Source organism: Ictalurus punctatus, chromosome 26, assembly GCF_001660625.3.
Source record: "Ictalurus punctatus breed USDA103 chromosome 26, Coco_2.0, whole genome shotgun sequence".
Classification (NCBI taxonomy): Eukaryota; Metazoa; Chordata; class Actinopteri; order Siluriformes; family Ictaluridae; genus Ictalurus; species Ictalurus punctatus.
This window is the reverse complement of record NC_030441.2, coordinates 4,092,670-4,113,965: the sequence shown is the minus strand read 5'-3', so window position 1 is coordinate 4,113,965 and position 21,296 is coordinate 4,092,670. Positions and strand designations below refer to the sequence as shown.

The window sequence follows — 21,296 nt, the reverse complement described above, 5'->3', positions numbered from 1 at the left end:
AGTCATTTCCCTGTAGAGAGAGATGCTTGAAACATTATTTCAAAATGTCTTTGCTCGTTTTCTTTGTTTATTCACTTATTGAGGTGAGACGGGCTACTCTCACCACTAGGAAAGGCAGAATCTTGTTATACCCTGTATAGTACATACATATATGTAGCATAGGTATACCTAAACCATCAGTCATATAAGTGAACATGCCTTCAACACCCATTTGATTTGTTTGTACTATTAATAATGAGATGATAATCAATTTATATCACAAATGCACCAGAAAAGAGATCAGCACTCTTGCATTTTTCCTTGGTTAATTTTGCTTGTAGTGTTCCTCAGGGCTCAATATTAGGTCTTTTTTCAGTTTTTTTTTTTTTTTTTTTTTTCTTTTCCCAATGTTAATTTTCACACTTTTCTCTCCACACCTGCCCAATGAGTGTCGGCCTGCGCGAAGCCAGATGGTTCATTTAGTAATAAAGAATGAAAAGGCCAAGCACACATCATCCTGAAGAGCAATTTTAAAGATGTACCCAGTAACAAACACCTTTCAGACCCACAACTGAGACCAGAAATAGTCTGCATTTTCATCGTAATTTCCTCACTTCTGTTTATAGGGTCTGTTAAAGCAATGACCTAATGGTGTGTACATGCCTGTTGCATTTGTCTAAAACTGGCCTTTCCCAGGTAATGAAGACAAAACGCATACAGTTCTTATTAGAGGTTTTCCTCTGTCATCAATCATACAAATGCAGGGGATGTGCACAAGACTTTAGATAGGTGGTGCAGGTTAAACAGCAAATAAAAAAAACATTGCTCCAGCTTGGTATGCAGTTTGGTTAGGATTGGAACAGTTTAGCTATATTTAGTTATGTTGACAAAGGAGCATCATTGACATAGTTTATGTAGAGAAATCAGGTAATGTAGAATGCCACTCTGAGCCACTGCCAAACTGAGGGCTTGCAAAGGCCTTTTTGCTGCCAATTCAACCCAAGCCATTTTACATAGCATAATGTTTGTTTGATATGACCATGGGCAAATTATGACCTGTCGAATTCTGGATTCTGATTGGTCAGAAGGTGTTGATTCATTTTCCATAACAGTAGCTCTGACAGTAGCGCAGCTCCAAATCATAGGTTTATATTCATGTGCTGGTTCTAATATGTTATCAGTTCCAGTTAACAACTCATTCACAAGGATTCATATAAGAAAAATGAATTTAAAAAAATAATAAATTATGATGTCTTTGGTGAAATGTATGGAAGGACTCCGGGTTCAGACATTCAGAAAGTTTTCAGGACGGAGTTTACACTTTGCGGCTTCTTGGTAACATGACAAGCTGCCTTTTTTAAAAAAAAATATATATATAACCTAGATGATGAGAATTATCCACAACAATAAACATAACTATAACCGGATAAAAAAGTATAACCTGTGATTCTTTAAAACCGGCATGGTTTTAAGCAGAAATTCTACAATATAAATTCCCTCAACATTCATTTAAAAACCTTTTTTTTAGTCCTCAAATGGACAGAAGCTGATTAATATACAGACTTCATACTCACGAATTTTCATCTTCCTTGTGACTGAATGTCTTGCTCTGCTAATTAGGGCCAAAAAGGCCATGCACACTTCATTCTGAAGGGCACTTTTAGAGCCAAATTCGGTGACAGTTACACCTTGAGAAGCGAGAGGAAAAACACTATCTCTGGTTACAAAGGTGAGAGCGGGCAGTCAACACCTTCGTCGCCCCTACTCTAGATCTCTTAATGAACTCTACAGCTCTCGCCCGTCCACCTTCTGCTTCTTCACTTATATTGTGCAACTTAAATGACTGACCTAAAGAATACTGTGTGTGTGTGTGTGTATATATATATATATATATATATATATATATATATATATATATATATATATATATATATATATATATATATATATATATATATATATATATATATATATATATATATATATATATATATTACCCAGAGCAAAAATGCGTGAATCCCACACCTTTGAACAGTTGTTCAAGCGCCCTATGCATCACATTTAGGACGCTCCTGCATTAGCATCTAGGTGTGCTTGGATGTGAAAATGCCGTTAGCTGAAGTGTGAAAGTGAAGACACAATGTGTCGGCATCTCTGTGTGGGTGAAATCGAGTCGGAGTGTAACTTTAGAGCTTTGTCGTTGAGGGATCAATCATTCCCTCTCCCGACGAGCCATGGGTGTTTTTTCTGAGGATTGATTTGAAACTGGTCCAAAGGTTTCAGTGAAGGATGGGTAGTGCTTTTCTCTCTCTCTCAATCTCTGAGCGTGCTCTCCTCATCGCCCAAGTTTGTCCTTGAATGTGTTGCGACTCAATAGCAGAACTCGAGTGATGTTCACTTGGCATTGCTTCCCTTAAAAAACAAAATGGGCCTTTTTTTTTATTTATTTTTTTTTTTTACCAATAGCAGGTGCAGGAGAGAGTGAGAAGCAAGAGCACTACACTAAACTAATTTAAATTAAAACAAATTAACACATTCTTTACACAATCACCAGTCTGCATGCCAAGTGTGCTTTTATCCACATCTAAAAAAAAAATAATAATAAAAAAGTGTGAATATTCTGAAGTGGTATCATAAGGGCTCCAGCCAAACACACACAGTCACTGGCTACATCCCAAGCTTCTGTACTGCATAGTAGGCTGTGTTTGAATTGGTGCACTATCTGTGGTATTTATTCTTCAAGCAGGTTGTACACCACTTGGCATGTCTTTGAGTGAGGCAAATGGGAATGCTGTTGAGTGAGTGGGACAGACAGGTGTCTTTGAGTGGGAGAGACGTGCATGTCTTTGAGTAACAAATGGGCATTTCATTGAGTGAAACTGAGGGGCGTGTCTTTAAATGGGACAGCTTGTTGTGTCATTGAGTGGGACTAATGGATGTTTTTGAGCACGACACATGGCCATGTCTTTGAGTGGGACAGATGGGCGTGTCTTTATGGGAGACAGATAGGTGTGTCCAATGTGGATGTGTCCCAAACCATATGCACACTCCTTACTTTGTAGGTCACATAAACCTTATCATCGGTCCACTGTGAACATGTCCCACACCACACAAAATAGTCTCAATATGTAGGCCATTTTAATGCCACAGTGCGTTATGGGTATTCATCATTTGGACACCAACCTGCTGCATGAGTGCTCTTTATCCACAGTACAGCTCTAAGACTCACACACACAGACAAGTGACATTGGATCTAAACACTCCCATGTCACTGTGCAGTCATGTTCTAATTTGTCGAGACATGGAAGTTCACCAGATGTAAGCTGCCCTTTGCGTCACCAAAGTAACTGAAACAATCTCTAAATCATCCGCATCATTTTGCCCACTCTGATCCTGACTTGTAGACACGTTCCCTAAACCCCACAGGGTGGAGGAAGGGGGTGAGATAAAAGAGGAAATGAAGAGATTTTGATAGCAGGATGCTGCATGGTGAAGCTATACTGAGTGCCCATTGATGTGATGGGTCATTTTCAACATATTTACACCTTCTGGTTTACTGTGCATGTTAGCGTTAGCATGCTAATTGAGCCTAAATCACAAGTAGCAGAAATTCACCAGGTTGTGTGGGGCATTCTGTCTACTCCCTATACTTGGAATATTCTAGAACAGCTAAAGATCACAATACATTCTCAAGGACTCATTTTCCCCTAATCCCGATTTCCTAGTATCAGGCTTCATAGAGGAATCACCATGGTGAGAACGAACTACAATCTGAAGCAGAACAAGAAACGAGAAAGAAAATTGGGATAACATCAAGAACAAGAAGCAAAACATCATATATATTATACATAATATATAACATAATTAAAAGCATAATCAGAACCACAAGAAGTAGAAATAGAAGCAGGTTTCGAAAATGAACTAGAAACAATCAAACTAGAACCTTTTAATTAGAAAACAACCGGATCAAACTGGATCAAGATTCAGAACATATCAACAAAAGGACCAGGACTAAACACAATTTGGAATCTGGAATCAGAACCAAGACCAAGCTACAACACAATCGATGAGAACCAGACCAAGCTAGAATACAATCGACAGTCAGGACCAGAAGTACTGGAAACGGAAGCAGATTCTTAATAAGAATAACCAGAACAAGATCTAGGAACCGAATCAAAACTTCAACAGCCAGAATCGCAATAAGAACAAGCTTGGAACATCATTAATATGCAGAACCACAACAAGAGCTAGAACAATAGGATCAAGAACAAGAATCTGAATCTCAACAACCGGAAATAGAATGCGAAGTAGAAAGAGAATCAACACTAGAACAGCCAGAACCAGAATCCCATCTAGAACCATGACAAGAACTTGATACAGTATCAAAACAGCAAGAATCTGAACCACAACAGCCAGTGTAACCAGAACTAGAAAATTAGCTAGAATCAAAGCTTAAACAAGGACAAGATCCTCAAAAAGAACAATATTGTACATAGAACCCCTATAAGAACCAAAACAAGAGTATGAAAACCGCATCTGGAGGTGATGCCTGTTCCCTGTCTATTGATCTGCACTGTTTCCATGGAGACACTATATCGACGCAGTAAAACGTGGATGCATATTCCCTTGATGGCACCCACACACTCGCCTCGTTCTCTGGCTTTGACTCATCAGAGCCGTGTGAAACAAAGCCAGATACTTACAGTCACTTACAGGGTTCTGATGAGGTGTCACATGGCATCACTCACTAAAATATTCAAGTTCATGCGGACAAGAGAATGGACACCTCTAAAGCCTCACTATAGCTCCCGCGCTGATCGAGTTGAAATAAGTTAATTAATCTGAATTCAAGTGGGTTCTCCATTCAGCTGTGTGTTTATACTAATACTAAATATGTCAGACTTAAAAACACACCAGAACAAGAACTAGAATGAAAGTCAGAATCAGCAGAAGAAGCAGAATGAGAATCTGACCCATAACAGCCAGTATAACCAGAACCAAATTCCGAAAACTATCAAGATCACCCAAAACAGTCCAGAACCAAGACGAGAGAAGAACAAGTTCTAGAATTCCAAAACCCAAATCAAAACAAGAACCAGTAATTGAACAATAATGTTAATCGGATTTAGAATAGGATCAAGAAAATGAATGACCACATAATACAGAACCATCAACAGAGATGGAAACAAAACCACAATCAATGATGGAACAAGAACCGTAACAACAACTAGAATGTGATCCAGAATCAGGGTAAGATCAGGAAGAATCTAAACTTGAGCACAATACAGAAACAAAATCAGAACCAAGACAAAAATCACAACAAGAACTCCAAGCTGAATCAAAACTAGTAAAAGAACTAGAGCTGGAATCAGAATCACAGCTTGGACAAGAATCAGAAAACAAGACCCGATGTCAGAATTTAAAGTTCACCAGCATCAGGTAAAAAAAACAAGAACTAGAATATAACCTGAACCCCAAGAGCAAGTATATAACAAGAATCAAAATGTGACTTGGGAACATAATCAAAACTATAACAATGACCAGAACCAAAATTAAAACTGCAAGTGGAACCAAAACAAGAACTAGAAGTAGAACCAGAATTGAATTTGGTCAAGAACCAGACTCAGACCTAGAAAAAGAACGGGGAACATAACTAGAACCTGGAATAGAATTACGATAAGAGCATGAAAAATCCAAACTTGAACATAATCCAGAAAGAAAATCAGAACTAGAAACAGAATCGGAATCTAAAACAAAAAGCATGATAAGAACGTACAGCTGAATTAGAATCAAGAACATGAATCAAAACTAGAACAAGAACCAAAATTAGAGTCATGAGACAAGCCAGATTAAGAACTAGAAACAGAATCTAGTTTGAAAAACTAGACCAATGAGAAGAACCGACATTAGAACCATGAAGAAGAAAAACAATAAAAGCGAAGAAACGGAACAGAATGACAAAACTAGAACAACGACCGAACACCGAATCAAAACCTCAAGAATAATCAGACACAGAACCATAAAACTGACGAGCAGGTGACTGTTTTTATGTTTTCAGTTCCCTATATTTTCTCCTCCATTTTCCTGTTCTTCCATTAAAACCCTGTCAGAAGCTGCGGGTCAGTCGTGTGCAGCTGTGTGCCCTCTAGCTGTCAATCATCCTCCCTCAGGAATATAGCCCCACCCCCTTAATCATCACCTACACCGTTTAAATCTGCCCTCGTCTGTAAGGGAACGTCAGGAACGGTTCCAGAGCGGCTCTAACGTAGAGGTACAATTTTAAGTGAGCAGACTCACAGCTTTAGTACACATACACTGTTGTGTGTAAGTATTCACCCCCTTTCAGTTATTCACATTTTGTAGTGTTATAACCTGAAACGGAATGGATTATTTTTTTTCTGTTAGTTGCATTAGTATTCACCCCAACTGGAACTAAGTGAATTAGAAGCAAAACCAGAATGTGAGAATGATCAAGAACGATAACAAAACTAGAAACAGAACAAGAACCAGAATGTGAACCACCATACCCATAAGAACAAAAACTGAAGCAGAACAGGAATGGATATAAGATCAAGAACACAACCGGAATAAGCATTAGAACAAGAACAGGAACTAGAACTTGAACCAGAATACGATGAAGACGACAACCAAAAACTGCACACAATCTAGAACCACAACAAAAAGAGAACAAAAACTAGAATCACAACCCAAAATCAGAACAAGAACCAGATATAGGACTGCAATCGGAACCAGACTTCGACTGAGACAAGAAGCAGAATGAGAACTTGAATCAGGATAAGATCGAGAAGAACTTGAACATAATCCAGAAACAAAATTGGAAGCGCTTTAAGGACTAGAAAGAGAAACAAGACTAGAATTAAAATCGAATATCAAATTTGAACCAAAACAAGAACCAGAATGGGAATGAGATCAAGAGCAGAAACTAGAACTAAATCCTGAACCAGATTCTGAATAGAGTTGAGAAAACAAAACAAACCTAGACCACATAATCATGAGTTATGACAAGAGAAGAGAGGCTCTGGGTTACTGATCAGGTCGGGGGTTCAAGCCCCAGCACTGCCAACCTACCACCGTTGGGCCCTTGAGCAAGGCCCTTAACCCTCTCGGTTACATATCAGCCGTATCATGGCTGACCCTACACTCTGACACCAACCTCCTAACATGCTGGTGTATGTGAAGAAAAGAATTTCACTGTGCTGTAATGTATATATGACCAATAAAGACCACAAGAGCCAGAACCAAGAACTATAACCAGAACCTATATTAGAGCAAGTATAATATCAGGAATCAGGATTAGAACTAAAAAGGTCATATAACTAGATCCAAACTAGAACAAGAACTAGTAATAGAATCAGGACTCGTAAAATAACTAGAATTAGAATGATGAGAACCAAGAAGCCGGCGCACTGAAGAGCTTCAGTGTGTGCTAATTAATGCTAGATTAGCAAGGTGATGTATGGGTTCATTAATGCTAGATCTGTGTGTGTGTTAATTAACAGTAGAGTAGGTGGATACTGTAATTGCATTTTGCATTTTTAAAAGCTTCCAGTCCTGATTCGTGTGTGTGTGCACGAGGCTGAAAATCCTTTCCTTTTCTTTCTTTTTCTTCTAATGTAGTACTGTAGTAAATACAGTGTACCACAGCTATGGCAACCATTTTGTTGCATTATTTATCACAATACAGTAGTACATTTTGAGGTTTGGGACGCAGCCTGTGACATCTTGTCACTTCAGGATGCACAACAGAATGTTTGTGTTTCCTGTGCTGGTGCTATTACTTTTCCCTCCCTTTTTTGCTCCAGTGGGGTGTGAGACGGGGGTAAGCGTTTACACTGATCCGATTCATCACACGCTCCATGTCCATCACAGCCTGTCCTCTGATGTTAACTGGTAGTGCTAATTATCCGCCTGCGCGCTATTAAGCGCCGGCGCTGTGGTTCTGCGGGTACGACGAATAAACGGCCGTCCATTAGCGTCTCGCTTCCTTTCACGGATTAGCTCGCTATTGATTGTGGACAGCCCTTTTTTTTTTTTTTTTTTCTTCCTCCCTTCCCTCTACCCCTCCATCATTCTATCGATCCATCTCTAATGTGCGGTCACAGTGTGACTGTTTGTTATTTGTGATTTCGTGCTCGCTTCCATTCTGTTGTCCGTGGCAGCCATATTTACCGGAAAAGATGACGTTAGTAAAAACGGAGCGTGTACTTGAAAGCACACATCCATATTGTTAAGGGGGAAAATTATTTACCTTTATTTACTAATTTATTACCTCATTTCACACAGCGATAGCTAACTACTGAACTAGCTATTTGCTGTACGTGTAGCTATTTTGATTTTTTTTTTTCACATTATAATTTGCTACCTTATCAGCTAGCTAGCTATTTAGGTTACACCAACGTAGTGTTCCGTAATGCTAGCTGGCTAATTTAACATCCAGCTCAGTTCTCGCAACTTCTCCTGCGATGTCATGGAGAAGGAACAAACTGCATGTTGATATTTTTGCGCTATAATATTAGTTCACACTTTAGAAGCTCATCTTCTACAGTTAGCTTTAAAAAAAAAAAAAAAAACCTCCTAGCTTTTGACTTCCTAGGCTAATTGCACGACGTTGTTTTCTAAGTACTTTAAAATGGTTCTTTTTTTAAAATGTATAAAATTACCTCACAATTTGTCCAATTTTCATTTAAAACCTTCTATATATTTATCTTCTGACTTTTTAGGATTTAAAAATAATTTCATGTTTAGCTAGCTAGCTCATCACACGTGGGTTTTTTTTTTTTTTTTTTTTTTTTTTTTTTTTTGAGGCATCACATGACTAGCACTTTGTCATAGCTGAAAAGATTTTCACGGTTCTCAACATTAGTAATGTGCTAACGTTGAGGTGATTTTTGTTTTTCCCACCAAAAACGGATGACGGTTAGTGCCAGCTAGCTTTTTATTAAACTCGTGGTTCGGTGATACCATGTGACTTTCATGTAATTTCAGCTAATACTGTACACTAGCACTAAGTTATGTAGTTCGGCATGCGCTCATCTCATCAATTCTGTCAAAGTGAGAGTATCCTTCCTGCATGAGCCGTTTCGTCCTTCATCATCCAACACACGCTGCGTCCATATGTTCAGCTAATTAAATCACAGCGCTCTGATCTCCTGAACCGCAATGTGTTAATTACTGAAACTCCGTTATATAAACTCCGTCTGTATATTCTCCTCCCTGCTCTTTATTTATTCAGCTTATTTTCTCCTCCCTTCCACATTCTTTCCATTGTTTTTTTGTAAGTTCAGGATTACGTTTAGCTAGCTAATGTAATGCAACCTGAAATAGCAACTAACTATACCTGTGACATTACTTCACACCTCGCTTTTGATTTGTTCGGCAAGTTCAATTTTATTTTCCATTTACTCTCCACATAGCTAGATTCATTTTATAACTTTTATCCAACTTCATTTATTTAATTATTTTAACCACAGTAGACTTGTTTTAATTCAATTGTTGCTCACGTAGATCTTTTTACATAGAATTTTATATATTTAATTTTTAGGGTCACACGTTCATTTATATAATATTTTTACGTAGTTCATATTGTTAACGTCTTAATTTTACATGTACACTACTAGTCGAAAGTTTAGACACACTCGTTCTTTAGTTTTTTTTATTTTTTCCACATTTTAGAGTGATGATAAAGTCAAGAAAACTCAAATGGAACTATGAGAATTATGTTGTGGTGATAAAATAAATTCATTCCAAAATAATTTTAGTATTTTAGCATCTTCAAAGTAGACACTCTTTTTGCCTAGAATTTCCAGAAATGTATTTGTGGCATTTTCTCGACCGATTTCTTGAGGAATTTCCCTGAGATGCTTTTTAAACAGTATTAAAGGAGTTCCCGCCTACGCTGGACTGTTATTGGCTGCTTTTCTGAATATTTCGCCCCAAGTCATCCATTTAAAAAAAAAAAAATTATATATATATATATATATATATATATATATATATATATATATATATATTTGTAAATAAAATGTTACCTATTTAATGAAAGAAATTAATGTTGGTACAATAATATTTTTTGTCTACAACACCGATTTCACACATTTAATCACACACCTTCAGATCAAATGCTTTTTAAGATCATGAGAAACATTTCTGTCAAGCATTCACTCTGATTCAGAATGTAGCAGCACGCCTCATCTTCAACCAGCCCAAGAGAGCCCATGTCACACCCCTCTTCATCTCCCTCCACTGGCTTCCTGTAGCCACCATATCAAATTCAAGGCCTTGATGCTTACCTACAAGACCTTGTGTGGAACAGCACCCTCCTACCTCAACTCTCTCCTGAAGGCTTGCGTTCCATCACACAATCTGCAATCAATCGACGACCGACGCTTAGTAGCACCTACTCAGCATGGCCCAAGGTCCCTTTCAAGAACTTTCACACTAACTGTCCCTCAGTAGTGGAATGAACTTCCAACAGCAATCCGGACCACAGAATCTCTCACCATCTTCAAAAAAACAGCTAGAGACCCAACTCTTCTGTGAACACCTAACCAACCCATAAAAAAATAATTACTCTGGCTCTTACACCTCTACTCTGTGCACTTTGCTTCTTCTGGAACTCAATTAACAGATCTTGTACAGTAGCACTACTTGTATTGTTCTCTGCTTGATATATCGCTTTGCTTGTATTTCCTCATTCGTAAGTCGCTTTCGGTAAAAGCGTCTGCTTAATGAATAAATGTAAAATGTAAGTGTCTCTAAACTTTTGACCAGTAGTGTATGTTTTAACGTAACTTTAAACATAGTCAGCCATCTGGTCCGATCCCACAGAAATTGCGGAAAAAGTTAATTCTGTGAAGCTGCAGACCGGTCAGTGCCCATACTCCCTGTCCACCACCGAAAGCGCCTACAGCATGTGAGCATCAGAACTGGACCTTGGAGCAATGGAAGAAGGTGGCCTGGTCTGATGAATCACGTTTTCTTTTACCTCATGTAGACGGCCGGGTGCGTGTTCATCACTTACCTGGAGAAGAGAGAGCACCAGGATGCATTATGGGAAGAAAGCAAGCCGGCGGAGGAAGTGTGATGCTCTGGGAAACCTTGGGTCCTGGCATTCATGTGGATGTTACTTTGACATGTACCACCTACCTAAAAATTGTTGCAAACCAAGTACACCCCTTCATGACAACAGTATTCCCTTTTTCAGGAGGATATTGCGTCCTGCCTCACTGCAAAAATTGTTCTGGAATGGTTTGAAGAACATGACCGAGTTCATGGTGTTTGACTTGGCCTTCAAATTCCCCAGATGTGTCTGTGGGATGTGTTGGACAAAAAAGTCATATCCATGGAGACCCCACCTCAAAACTTACAGGACTTGGATCTACTGCAAATGTCTTGGTGCCAGAAACCACACCACAGCACAGCGTCAGAGGTCTTGGTGAGTCCCTGCCTCTACGGGTCAGAGCTCTTTTGGTGGCACAAATGGGACCTACACTATATTAGGCAGGTAGTTTTAATGTTATGGCTGAACAGTGTAGATTTTAGTATAGTTTTAAACTTTACAACACTGTTTTAGTCCAGATTTAGTTTCATACCCATTTACATTTATTCAATGAGCACTTCACCTTGAAGGTCAGGTTTTGGCCATCTCAAGCACCATGCTCTGTTAGTCTCCTTCGCTGCACCCTGTAAAATGGAAGGAGCCTGGGGCGCTGTATTTGGGCAGCAGCCAGACTCTCTTGTCTTTCTCACGCTGAAATGTCAGATGATGGAGAACCGCGGCCTCGCTCCAAATATTTTAATAACTCTGTTTAGATCCCATCGTGGCTGGCGACACGTATAAATTACAGCTTGGAAAAAATGAAGGGGGGAAAAAAGAAACAAGGCTGGGAACACCACACACACCCATACACACAGCTCACTGAAGGCTGTGTTCCTTGTTTTTGTGAAACGGTCTGATAAATCTGACAAGGCCGAAGTGATTCATCACGGTCACGCCACTTTCACAGGCGTGTTTCCTTCAGCGAACTGTATGTTTAGGTGGATATTGATTTTTATAGCCGCGAGTCTTGCATCCATACCAGATGTATGAGATTGTCAGAGCACTAACTAGCAGCAGTTAGGATTCATTAGACAATTCGTATTAAAAATGCGCATTGAATATATGCCTTTTTTTTTCAATTTTTTCCAATTGAGTAATACATTCAACATTACAACAGTACAATAAGTGGAACTTAATAAAGACAGTGTTTGTGTGGCCCATTTCGACTCTTATCAGCGTATAACGAAACAAAAGCAGTATTTTAGAATGTAAAATAGCCTACTTTATTACGCAGTTGAATCGCGAGCCTCTAATCAAACGATACGATACGCAGTCTCACTACAGCCCCTAAGATAGTGTAGTCAAATCGAGAACAGACCCAATGCATAATGGGCCGTATTCAGAGTTGAGTTAAGAGAGCGTAGTATATTAACTACTAATAAATATTAAAGTAAATAAGAGAGACATTCAAACGGATCCAAAAAGTAACACTCTGAATAACAAAAGAGACATCCCAAAACTAATTAAAAAACACTTCAAATAACACAACAAAATTTGTCTGAGTTTTTATTTCGCCTCTAGAGGCCGCTCTCGTACTGTATAATGACAGCGGACCCTTTTCAGCTGCTCCTGCAATGGACGCAACCTGGAAAAAACTCAGTGTGGATTTTTGCTAATAGCTGATTAATCAGCAAAATCGGTCAACCCCAAGTAAATACACTCGGAAATTATGGGATGCCATTTAACTCCAATATTAAATACATTCATATGGCACTATTAATTATCTAATAATATGAACTCTTTAAAGTGTACAGAGAATGTCAGAGTTAAAAACAAACAAACAAAAAAAAAACAACCCTAACAATGTTACTGACCTCCACCACCATCCACACACTGCTCTTTACAGTTTTTCTGTTACATTTGATCTACCTCACACCACTCGCTCTCTGACACTTCTTGGACTTCTGGCGTTTTTCTAAACTTTATACAGTTTAAACCGTTTCAGATTAACGTTTGAAAGTTTCCCCGGTAAAACACACTGATGCAACGTTGGACGATTTCGTTTCCAACTGACTGCTGATGTCATAACGGGCGTCATGGCAACCGAGCAATCAGCAGCTTCGCTTCAACTTGCACTCAGGAGAACTGCACGTTCGGTGCAATCTCATTAGTCGTGTGTTTTTTTTTGTTTTTTTTTTCTTTTTTTTTCTTTTTTTTTTTTCCTTTTCTCTGTAATTTCTTTTAAAGGTTGTCTGTTTTTGTTTCACGCTTCAAAAAATTTTTTAGAAGCCTTAAGGGTTCTTCAGTTGTCCCTCACTGGGAATGCTTAAAGGTTCTGTGTAAAAACCGAGTTTGAAAGGGTTTGAACTAAAAGCATTTTAAGAAGTCTTAATTATCAAATGAAACCCCTGAAGAATGCTTTTCTTTTTCTTTTATTTTTTATTTTTTTGTATTCATCTATTATACGTCTGTTTGACACACCAGGTGGAGAAACACTAACACACACCACTTTAACCGCACGTGTTTACATTTTCAACTTGTAAATATTTAAGCAAAACTAGTGGGACACGCACTTCACACAGAAGTTAAGTGTGTGAAGATAAACACAGGACATCTCCTGGTCTGCTTTCGCTTCCTTCTTTTGCACACTCTATTTCATCCATATTGGATGAAGGGTGTGAGTGCACCCCCCTCCCCTCTCCCTCCCCCTCCCTTCCCTCCGCTTTAATTAAATATCAGAGAGACTCATTTCACGCCACATTCTCACTGCTGCTGAGCGTACACACACACACACCTACCTTGAGAGAGGTTCTGGGTGTTTACTTTTAAGCAGCTTGTGTGTGCATGTGTGTGTGTTCCTGTCCCACTGTGAGCTGAGTTTGATTTATAAGATTTCTTTCTGTAGTGTGCACTACTTAAAGCAATGTTCTCAGTTAAGTCAAGGGTGCATAGCTCTAGAGGTGCGGACTGTAGAGTCTGAGTTGAATCCAGAGGCCTTTGCTAGGGTTCTTGGAGCTCAAGGCCAGAAATCAATTTCTGGATGAAATCCAGAGCTCCTTCTCTATAGAGACCATCTCTTGTCCAGTGATCACCAGCCCTCTTCCTTGAGATCTACAGTACCTTCCTGCAAGTTTCATCTCCAACCATAATCGAACACACCTGTTTTTAGTTGATCACGGACTTCGTAAGACGATGATTAGATGGTCTGGTGGGCATGATTATATTCCAGGAAGGAAAATCTCCAGGAACAGGGTTGGGGTTGATGACCACCTCTAGAGTCTGATGTTGAGTCCACATTTCCATCTCTACTTAGGGTCCGAATCCAAAATTCCTCTAGGGTCCTAGTTGAGTCCTATCTCTTGAGACATGGTAAATGGTCTGCACTTATATAGCACTTTTTTTTAACCTTAGCGGTTCCAAAGCGCTTTACACGGTGTCTCATTCACACACACACACACACACACACACATCAATGGTAGCAGATGTGCCATTCAAGGCGCTAACTTGCCGTCAGGAGCAACTTGGGATTCAGTGTCTTGCCCAAGGACATGTGGCGTCATGTGGGCCTACCACCTGACATCTCTCAGCAACTCGCAATCAAGTTTTTGCTTGTCGCCTCCACAACCAGTTCACTCTGAGTCCTTGAACAAATACGCTATTATCCTCATGCCTCGAATGTTCAGGATTTTTACATCATTACTACTCATTGTATTTATTGGCTATAGCCTGCAGGCTACTATTTAAAACAGGCCTGGGGTGAAAAACGCCACAAAATGTTCAGAAAGACCCTCAGGAAGAATACTCACACGCCTGAATATAATGTAATAATATAATAGATTCGTATAATAGTGTCTCACACCTTAAAAAGGTGCCCAGAGAATTATGAGAACTACTACTATTAATAACGATAATGATGATATTATTATTATTATTATTATTATTATTATTATTATTATTATTATTGTTATTATTATTATTATTATTATTAAGAAGAAGAAGAAGAAAAGCCTTTAAAACTACGTGATGGTAAATAGTACTCATGTACAAGGCTGAAAACTTGTAGTCTGTGTGTGTGTGAGAGAGAGAGAGAGAGCGCTCCGTGTGCATGCCATTGGTTTTATTAGAGTTCATGCTGCACTATGACACCCTGTTATCAGGCTGTAGAATGCATCATGTTCTCGCTGGAGCTGGATGTGTAATTGCAAAGCCTCGCTCTGTAATTTGTCCTAATGATTATTTACGATTTGCAGCGTAATCACGCCCAACTCGTGCATAATATCATTCTGATTTAATTGCCCTCTGTGGGGAAATTCCTGTTTTTTTTCAACCCCCCCCCCCCCCCCCCCCCCTTCCATTCCGCACTTCATTATTTTATGTTGGTGTGGAAATTAAACAAGCTGCTGTATTCATGCGCTGATTCGAATATTAATCGCCCGTACTCCCCCATGCGGCTGCTTAATCAGGGGACCGAGAATATCGGCACGTTGTCGGACGAAACGTTGAACGAGAACGCGCGCCAAAGCAAAAGCTGCTAATAAAAAGGCTAATGAGAGGTTAATGCCAAAAAAAAAAAAAAAAAAGAGAAAGGAATACGAGAAACTTGATTCATTATGCAAATGTAATTTAAGGGGATATGCTAATGAGCGACTTTCTGCAGCCTCTTTTTCACATCTTCAGCTCGGAGTCATTAGCTACACATAGATGGCTAGCTTTAAAATAGTACTGCCTTCAATTCCGGTACATTCTATTATTAGTCACGTGTAAAACGGTATTAAGTATAGCTAGCTGGTGTTTACACTGAGGGATTGTAATTTTATTCGCTAAAATACAGCTAGCATAAAAGCAGGTATTGAAAAGGCTAGCATGGCTGTCAACTAGCTCTTAGCTAAATAAAACAAGATAGCTAGTCAATACTGTACTGAACTAGTCTTACACTGACGACTTGTTCTTTAGGAAGCTAAATGAATCTAGTTAAATAGCTTGCTAGTTTGTTAGTCAGCAACTGCCATGCTTTGAAATGTCTTCAGCTTAAATCGGCGTGATAAGCGAATGGATCCAAAGCGACGATTGAAATTCGTCAAAACGCAGTCACTTCAAAAGAAACAGCATGAGATCTGTTTTATCGAAGTCTCTTTATTCCTGCTTGTCCGTTATTTCATCAGCGCGGTGTTGACATGGCGCTCAGCGTGCGACCGCACCTCTCTCCATCCCGTTCGTGTTTAATTGTTTTTCTCTCGCGAGCGTGACTCGGGCGGCTGCGTTTCAATCTGAAACTGCCTGAAGATCAATTCTGTGGCGTGGAATAAATATCCCACCCTCGCTTTTTTGTTTTGTTTTTTTTATTATTCCCCCCCCACAGCATGTCTTCAAAAATGGCTGTCAGGAGCTCCAAGGCAAAGAGACGGGAATCAATAATGCTAAATGAATCGAACACACACAGCATTCATGTTGCGTCATGCTGAAAAGAGTAAGCGATGTTAGTGTGACGTAAACGGGCTAAAACAAAAGAGCATTACAGTGAACCGGCTAAAACATGAACTAGCATTATACTGTAATAACAGATGTTTAGATGTTTTGATGTAGGCAGCCTTCTTGTGAATGTTATTCGAAAGTGCCCATTATAACAATGGCGTGATGTGTATTTATAATTTTTTAATTTCCCAAGGCGGGCATTTTTCTTTATGTAATCTGTAAAACAGCAACAAGATGACAAAAGAAATCCAAACATCCTGTACAGGCTACGATAAATCACCTCAAACGTACCACAGCCAAGGAATGTGCAGAATCCTCTTGAGTATAAACAGCGTCAGGAAAAACATGCTGAATTTTTAATGCTTTAGTGTATGTTGGCTGGAGAAATTCGACATCTGGCAACCAAGGTGGGAAACTATGTAGTGGATATGAAGAGCAAGGTTCCGTCGCAAATAAACACCCTGCTAGTGGACTGGATTAGTTAGGAATTCCGACTGCATCTCAAATGCTAGAGCTCATGGCTAGTTAGTGTTGCTCCAAGTCTGCTCATTGAATGGCTCCGTCCCAAATCCATACCTAGTATGTTAGCAGAAAGTTGTCCGTTTTAAGGCTGTGTTCTGAATAGGATTTTTAAGGCTTCCTTTGTATCTTGATCATGACTTTTTTTTTTTTTTTTTTCCTCCCGTGTTTTTCAGTGGGTGAACAGAAGCCTGGTGAAAACCCACACCGTGACTCACACACACAAGCTGCTGGACACACACTTCAGGCTTCGGGCTGCAGGAGCGCACACGGTGCCGCATCGCTTCTCAGTGCAGTGTGCACACTTCTAACGTTATGGAGGTAACACCAGCACCTGAACACACTCCGGCCCCTGAACCTGGACGCAGTAAAGACTCTCTTCTTCCAAGACGCCTTTTCTTCTCTCATTGTTATGTTTTTTTTTTTTTGTTTTTTTTGGCACATTTTCACTGCCAACTCTGACACTTGCTCCGTAACGTTACTCCTTTGTGTTAGAGACCCTCTGGAGTCAACGAGGGTGAAAAAACAAGAACCCGGGGATGTTCCTGATGTTCCCTTACACACGAGGGCAGATTTAAACAGTGTAGGGTGATGATTATGGGGGCGGGGCTATGCTCCAGAGGGAGGATGATTGACAGCTGGAGGGCACGCGACTGACCCGCAGCTTCTGACAAGGTTTTAATGGAGTAAAAGGAAAACGGAGGAGAAAATACAGGGAGGAATATGCAGAATGTTCAGGAACACAGATTTAAACTCATTGAATCTTATTACCGCTGATTTTTAAATATCTGAATATTCATTACTGTTAAACATTAATATTCATAAGGAAGAGAGCACAGCCTAGTCAGTGTGGAGGATTTAAATGTATGCACACATGATGCATGGCTAGATAGACGTTCAGACAGATATACAGTGCTGTGAAAAAGTATTTGTCTCCATCCTGATTTCTTCTTTTTTTGGTGTGTGTGTATATCTCGTACTAAATAGTTCTAGGTCTTCAAAATAATACAACATAAAACAAAGGCAACCCGAGTGTAAACACAATAGTTTTTATTTATTTATGTTTTTATTGAAGCAAAAAAAAATAGTTATCCAACACCTATCACTCGTGAAAAACTACATATCCCTTAAACCTAAAACCAAATGTTTCCGATATCTGGCGATCAGTCTGTTTTGAAGAGGAAGATGCTTAGCTACATTTGTGAGAAAATCGCTTTGTTTGTTTGAGAGTCGAGTTTTCCTTCGCAATGCAGATTTTTTTTTTTCTTTTTTTTTTTTTTTTTTCTTCATTCATTTGTTTCGTTTTCTCCCAAATTTAACTCCATACAAATAGACAGACAGGCAGATGAATACAGAGCTACCTGTATGCATATAGACAGACATATAGATGGACAGACATGTACAGTAAACCGACATGTACAATAAACAGACCGGGACGTATAGATAGACGGATATAAAAAGTCTACACACCCCTGTTGAAATTGCAGGTTTTTTGGGATTTAAACAATTAATACCAAAAGAAATAATGTCAGATATTTTTCCACCTTAAATGTGATTAGCAACCAATAAAATATTTTTACTATAACCTGGTTGCATAAGTTTGCACTTAAGTAATATTACTTAAGTAATACTTTGTTGAAGCACCTTTTCCTTGTAATAGATCACTCAGTCTTGTCTGGGCAAGAGTCTACCAACTTAGCACGGCAATTTTATTCCATTCTTCCTTGCTAAAATGCTCCAGATCTGTCCAATTTTTAGGGGATCTCCTGTGCACAGTCCTCTTCAAGTCACTCCACAGGTTGGCAATGACTACGTTTACATGGACAGCAGTAATCTGATTATTGACCTTATTCTGAATAAGACAATATTCTGATTAAGGTGTTTACATGAGTCACTTTTAGAATATTCCTTTCATGTACCCATTTTACGTGTTATAGAACATAGAGCGATTAACGCCACACGTCATTACGTCGCCACGCCGTCCGACGTTCCTCCAGAATTTCACGTATTGACACACAGTTGGTGTTCGTTATGGAACCGTATACACTTTTGGGTGTTTTCATTTTAAATTTTTTACGAAAGCTTCAAGTGCAGTTAATTATTTGTCAAGCTGTACGTGCAAATAGACGACTGCTTGAAGCCGTGGGCTGCGTCCCAAACCGCGTACGTACCATCTATATAGCAGCTGAGATGCATGTATTTCTCCTACTATATAGCAGGTAAGTACGCGGTTTGGGACACAGCTGTGCTCTCTTGTTTGCCGTCAAACGGTTGAGCGCTGCCGTGTGTGTACGTGTCCTGTCGCAAAATGCGGTGAAAACTCTCACACGACGTTAATAGTGTGATTAAGGTGTGTACATGTCTATAATACACATCAATAATGCGACTAAAACAGGATTACTCCACACGTCTTAATTCCATTTGTGTTTACTTTGAGTATGACTTTAATCAGATTAAGGTCATCAGTAATCACTGTTTACATGCTAGTTTCTAAATCTGAGTATCGTCTTAATCGGGTAAATATCGGATTATTGTTGTCCGTGTAAATGTACTGAGTAGGATTTAGATCTGACCACTGACTGGGCCAATTCAAAACGTTCATCTTCTTTTGAAGCCATTCCTTTGTTGACTTGGATTTGTGCTTTGGGATGTTTGTGCCTGAATAGATTAGTATTTGGAGCTTTGAATGATTATTCCCTCTATCTTGAGTAGAGCCGCCGTTCCAGCTGTAAAGAAGCAGCTCCATACCATGCTTCAACACGACTATGGTGATAAGCATATCTTTTAGAATTATGCCCAAAATGTTCTACCTTGGTCTTTTCGATGATTTAGGTGCGCTTGGATGCTTTTTTTCATGAGAGCCGCCCTACCCCATAGCCCAGACGTGATGAATACAAGAGATTGTTGTCACATGCAGGGAATGATCAGTACTTGTTCTGCAGCTCTTTTAATGTTGCTGTGCATCTCTCGTCTCTCTTGTCCTTTCATCAAATTAGGAGAGACGTCCTGTACTTGGTAACGCCGCATTTAGGGTCATAACTTGGTTAGGGTACGTCTAATACGTCTTGGTAGTTTTGGAAATTCTTTTTGTACCCTCTTCTTGATCAATAACTTATGACCGTGAGATCCTGTACATGCTTTGTAAGCTCTTTGTGGGTCATGGCTTCAGCAATCGGATGAAACCGAGATGTCAAGACCTACAAGTCCTACAGAAACAGCTTTATTTTAGGTTTGATCGGAATCACTTCATTGGTGACAGGTGTGTGTATGATTACTTTTGAACATAAGTTGGGATGGGATTTATTTGAGCTCAGTCACATGGCGTATTATAAATGTGTGCGCGCACACTTATGCAACCAGGTTTCCCGTCTCCCGAAAACGTTCATATTTGTTTTTCCACTTGAATTTTGTTGGTTGCTATGTATATATACAGTACATATACAGTATATAAGGAAGAAGGATCTCTGCTTCCTCACTTCATGTGTGTAGGCTTTTGATAAAGGTTTATAATGGTGTTAATATTGTGTTATAATGCTATTTTCTAAGTTCGATCTGTATTTAAGGTAGATTTAAAGTGTTGGTACATGTCAGTACAAACTAACTGCTTTAATATATAATACATGCACTTATATATGCAGATATCGACTATTTTATTCCATAATGACCATATGGCGCACACTTTATTTTATTTTTTATAAAGTGGAACAGTGCAATATTTTCAATTTCATGCGCTTCTTTTAATTTTTTTTTTTTTTTTAGTCTTGGTACTATGTACCAAAAAAAAAAGTATAATATTACACTTATTTTATTTGATATTAATTTTTTTTTAATACCCTGTATGCTTAATATTTTTACAGAGCACATTAACAAACTAAATCCAATCTCTGTCGCGTATTTATTTCGGATTTATAACAAGAGACATTAAACTGATGTGTTGACCTCATTCTGTGTGTGTGTGTGCGCATGTGTCCTCCTGTACTGAGCTGATAACGATTCTGTGTAATAACACAAGTCATTAATCCCATGAGCAACAGCCTTAAATTAGCCAGTTAGCCTCATAAGCCTATTAGCATGAAACAATTTTATTTTTTTTTTGTCACCCACATGGAATTTCTAAATACATCCTCAGATTTAATGAGTCCGTTAAACGTGTAAAATAATGCATTTGTCCCAGAAGTTTGATATCTGTGTCGGTCAGTAATGAAGCCTGGGGAAATGGTGCTAATTAAAAGTGTGCAAGGGTCGCCAGAAGTGTTTATTCTGAGCG

The 21,296-nt window shown here is 39.1% G+C and overlaps 1 protein-coding gene across 3 annotated transcripts in view; it reads left to right on the top strand.

Moving 5' to 3' along the window:
* gpc5a (glypican 5a) overlaps positions 1-20,972 on the top strand; it is an 83,540-nt gene extending 62,568 nt beyond the window's left edge. For all 3 annotated transcript variants that reach the window (XM_017458148.3, XM_017458149.3, XM_047151256.2), the window contains one exon: positions 17,206-20,972. In XM_017458148.3, coding sequence (XP_017313637.1) covers positions 17,206-17,354 — 149 coding nt within the window. In that variant the 3' untranslated portion in view covers positions 17,355-20,972. The remainder of the gene's footprint in view (positions 1-17,205) is intronic.
* The last annotated feature ends 324 nt before the right edge of the window (positions 20,973-21,296 follow it).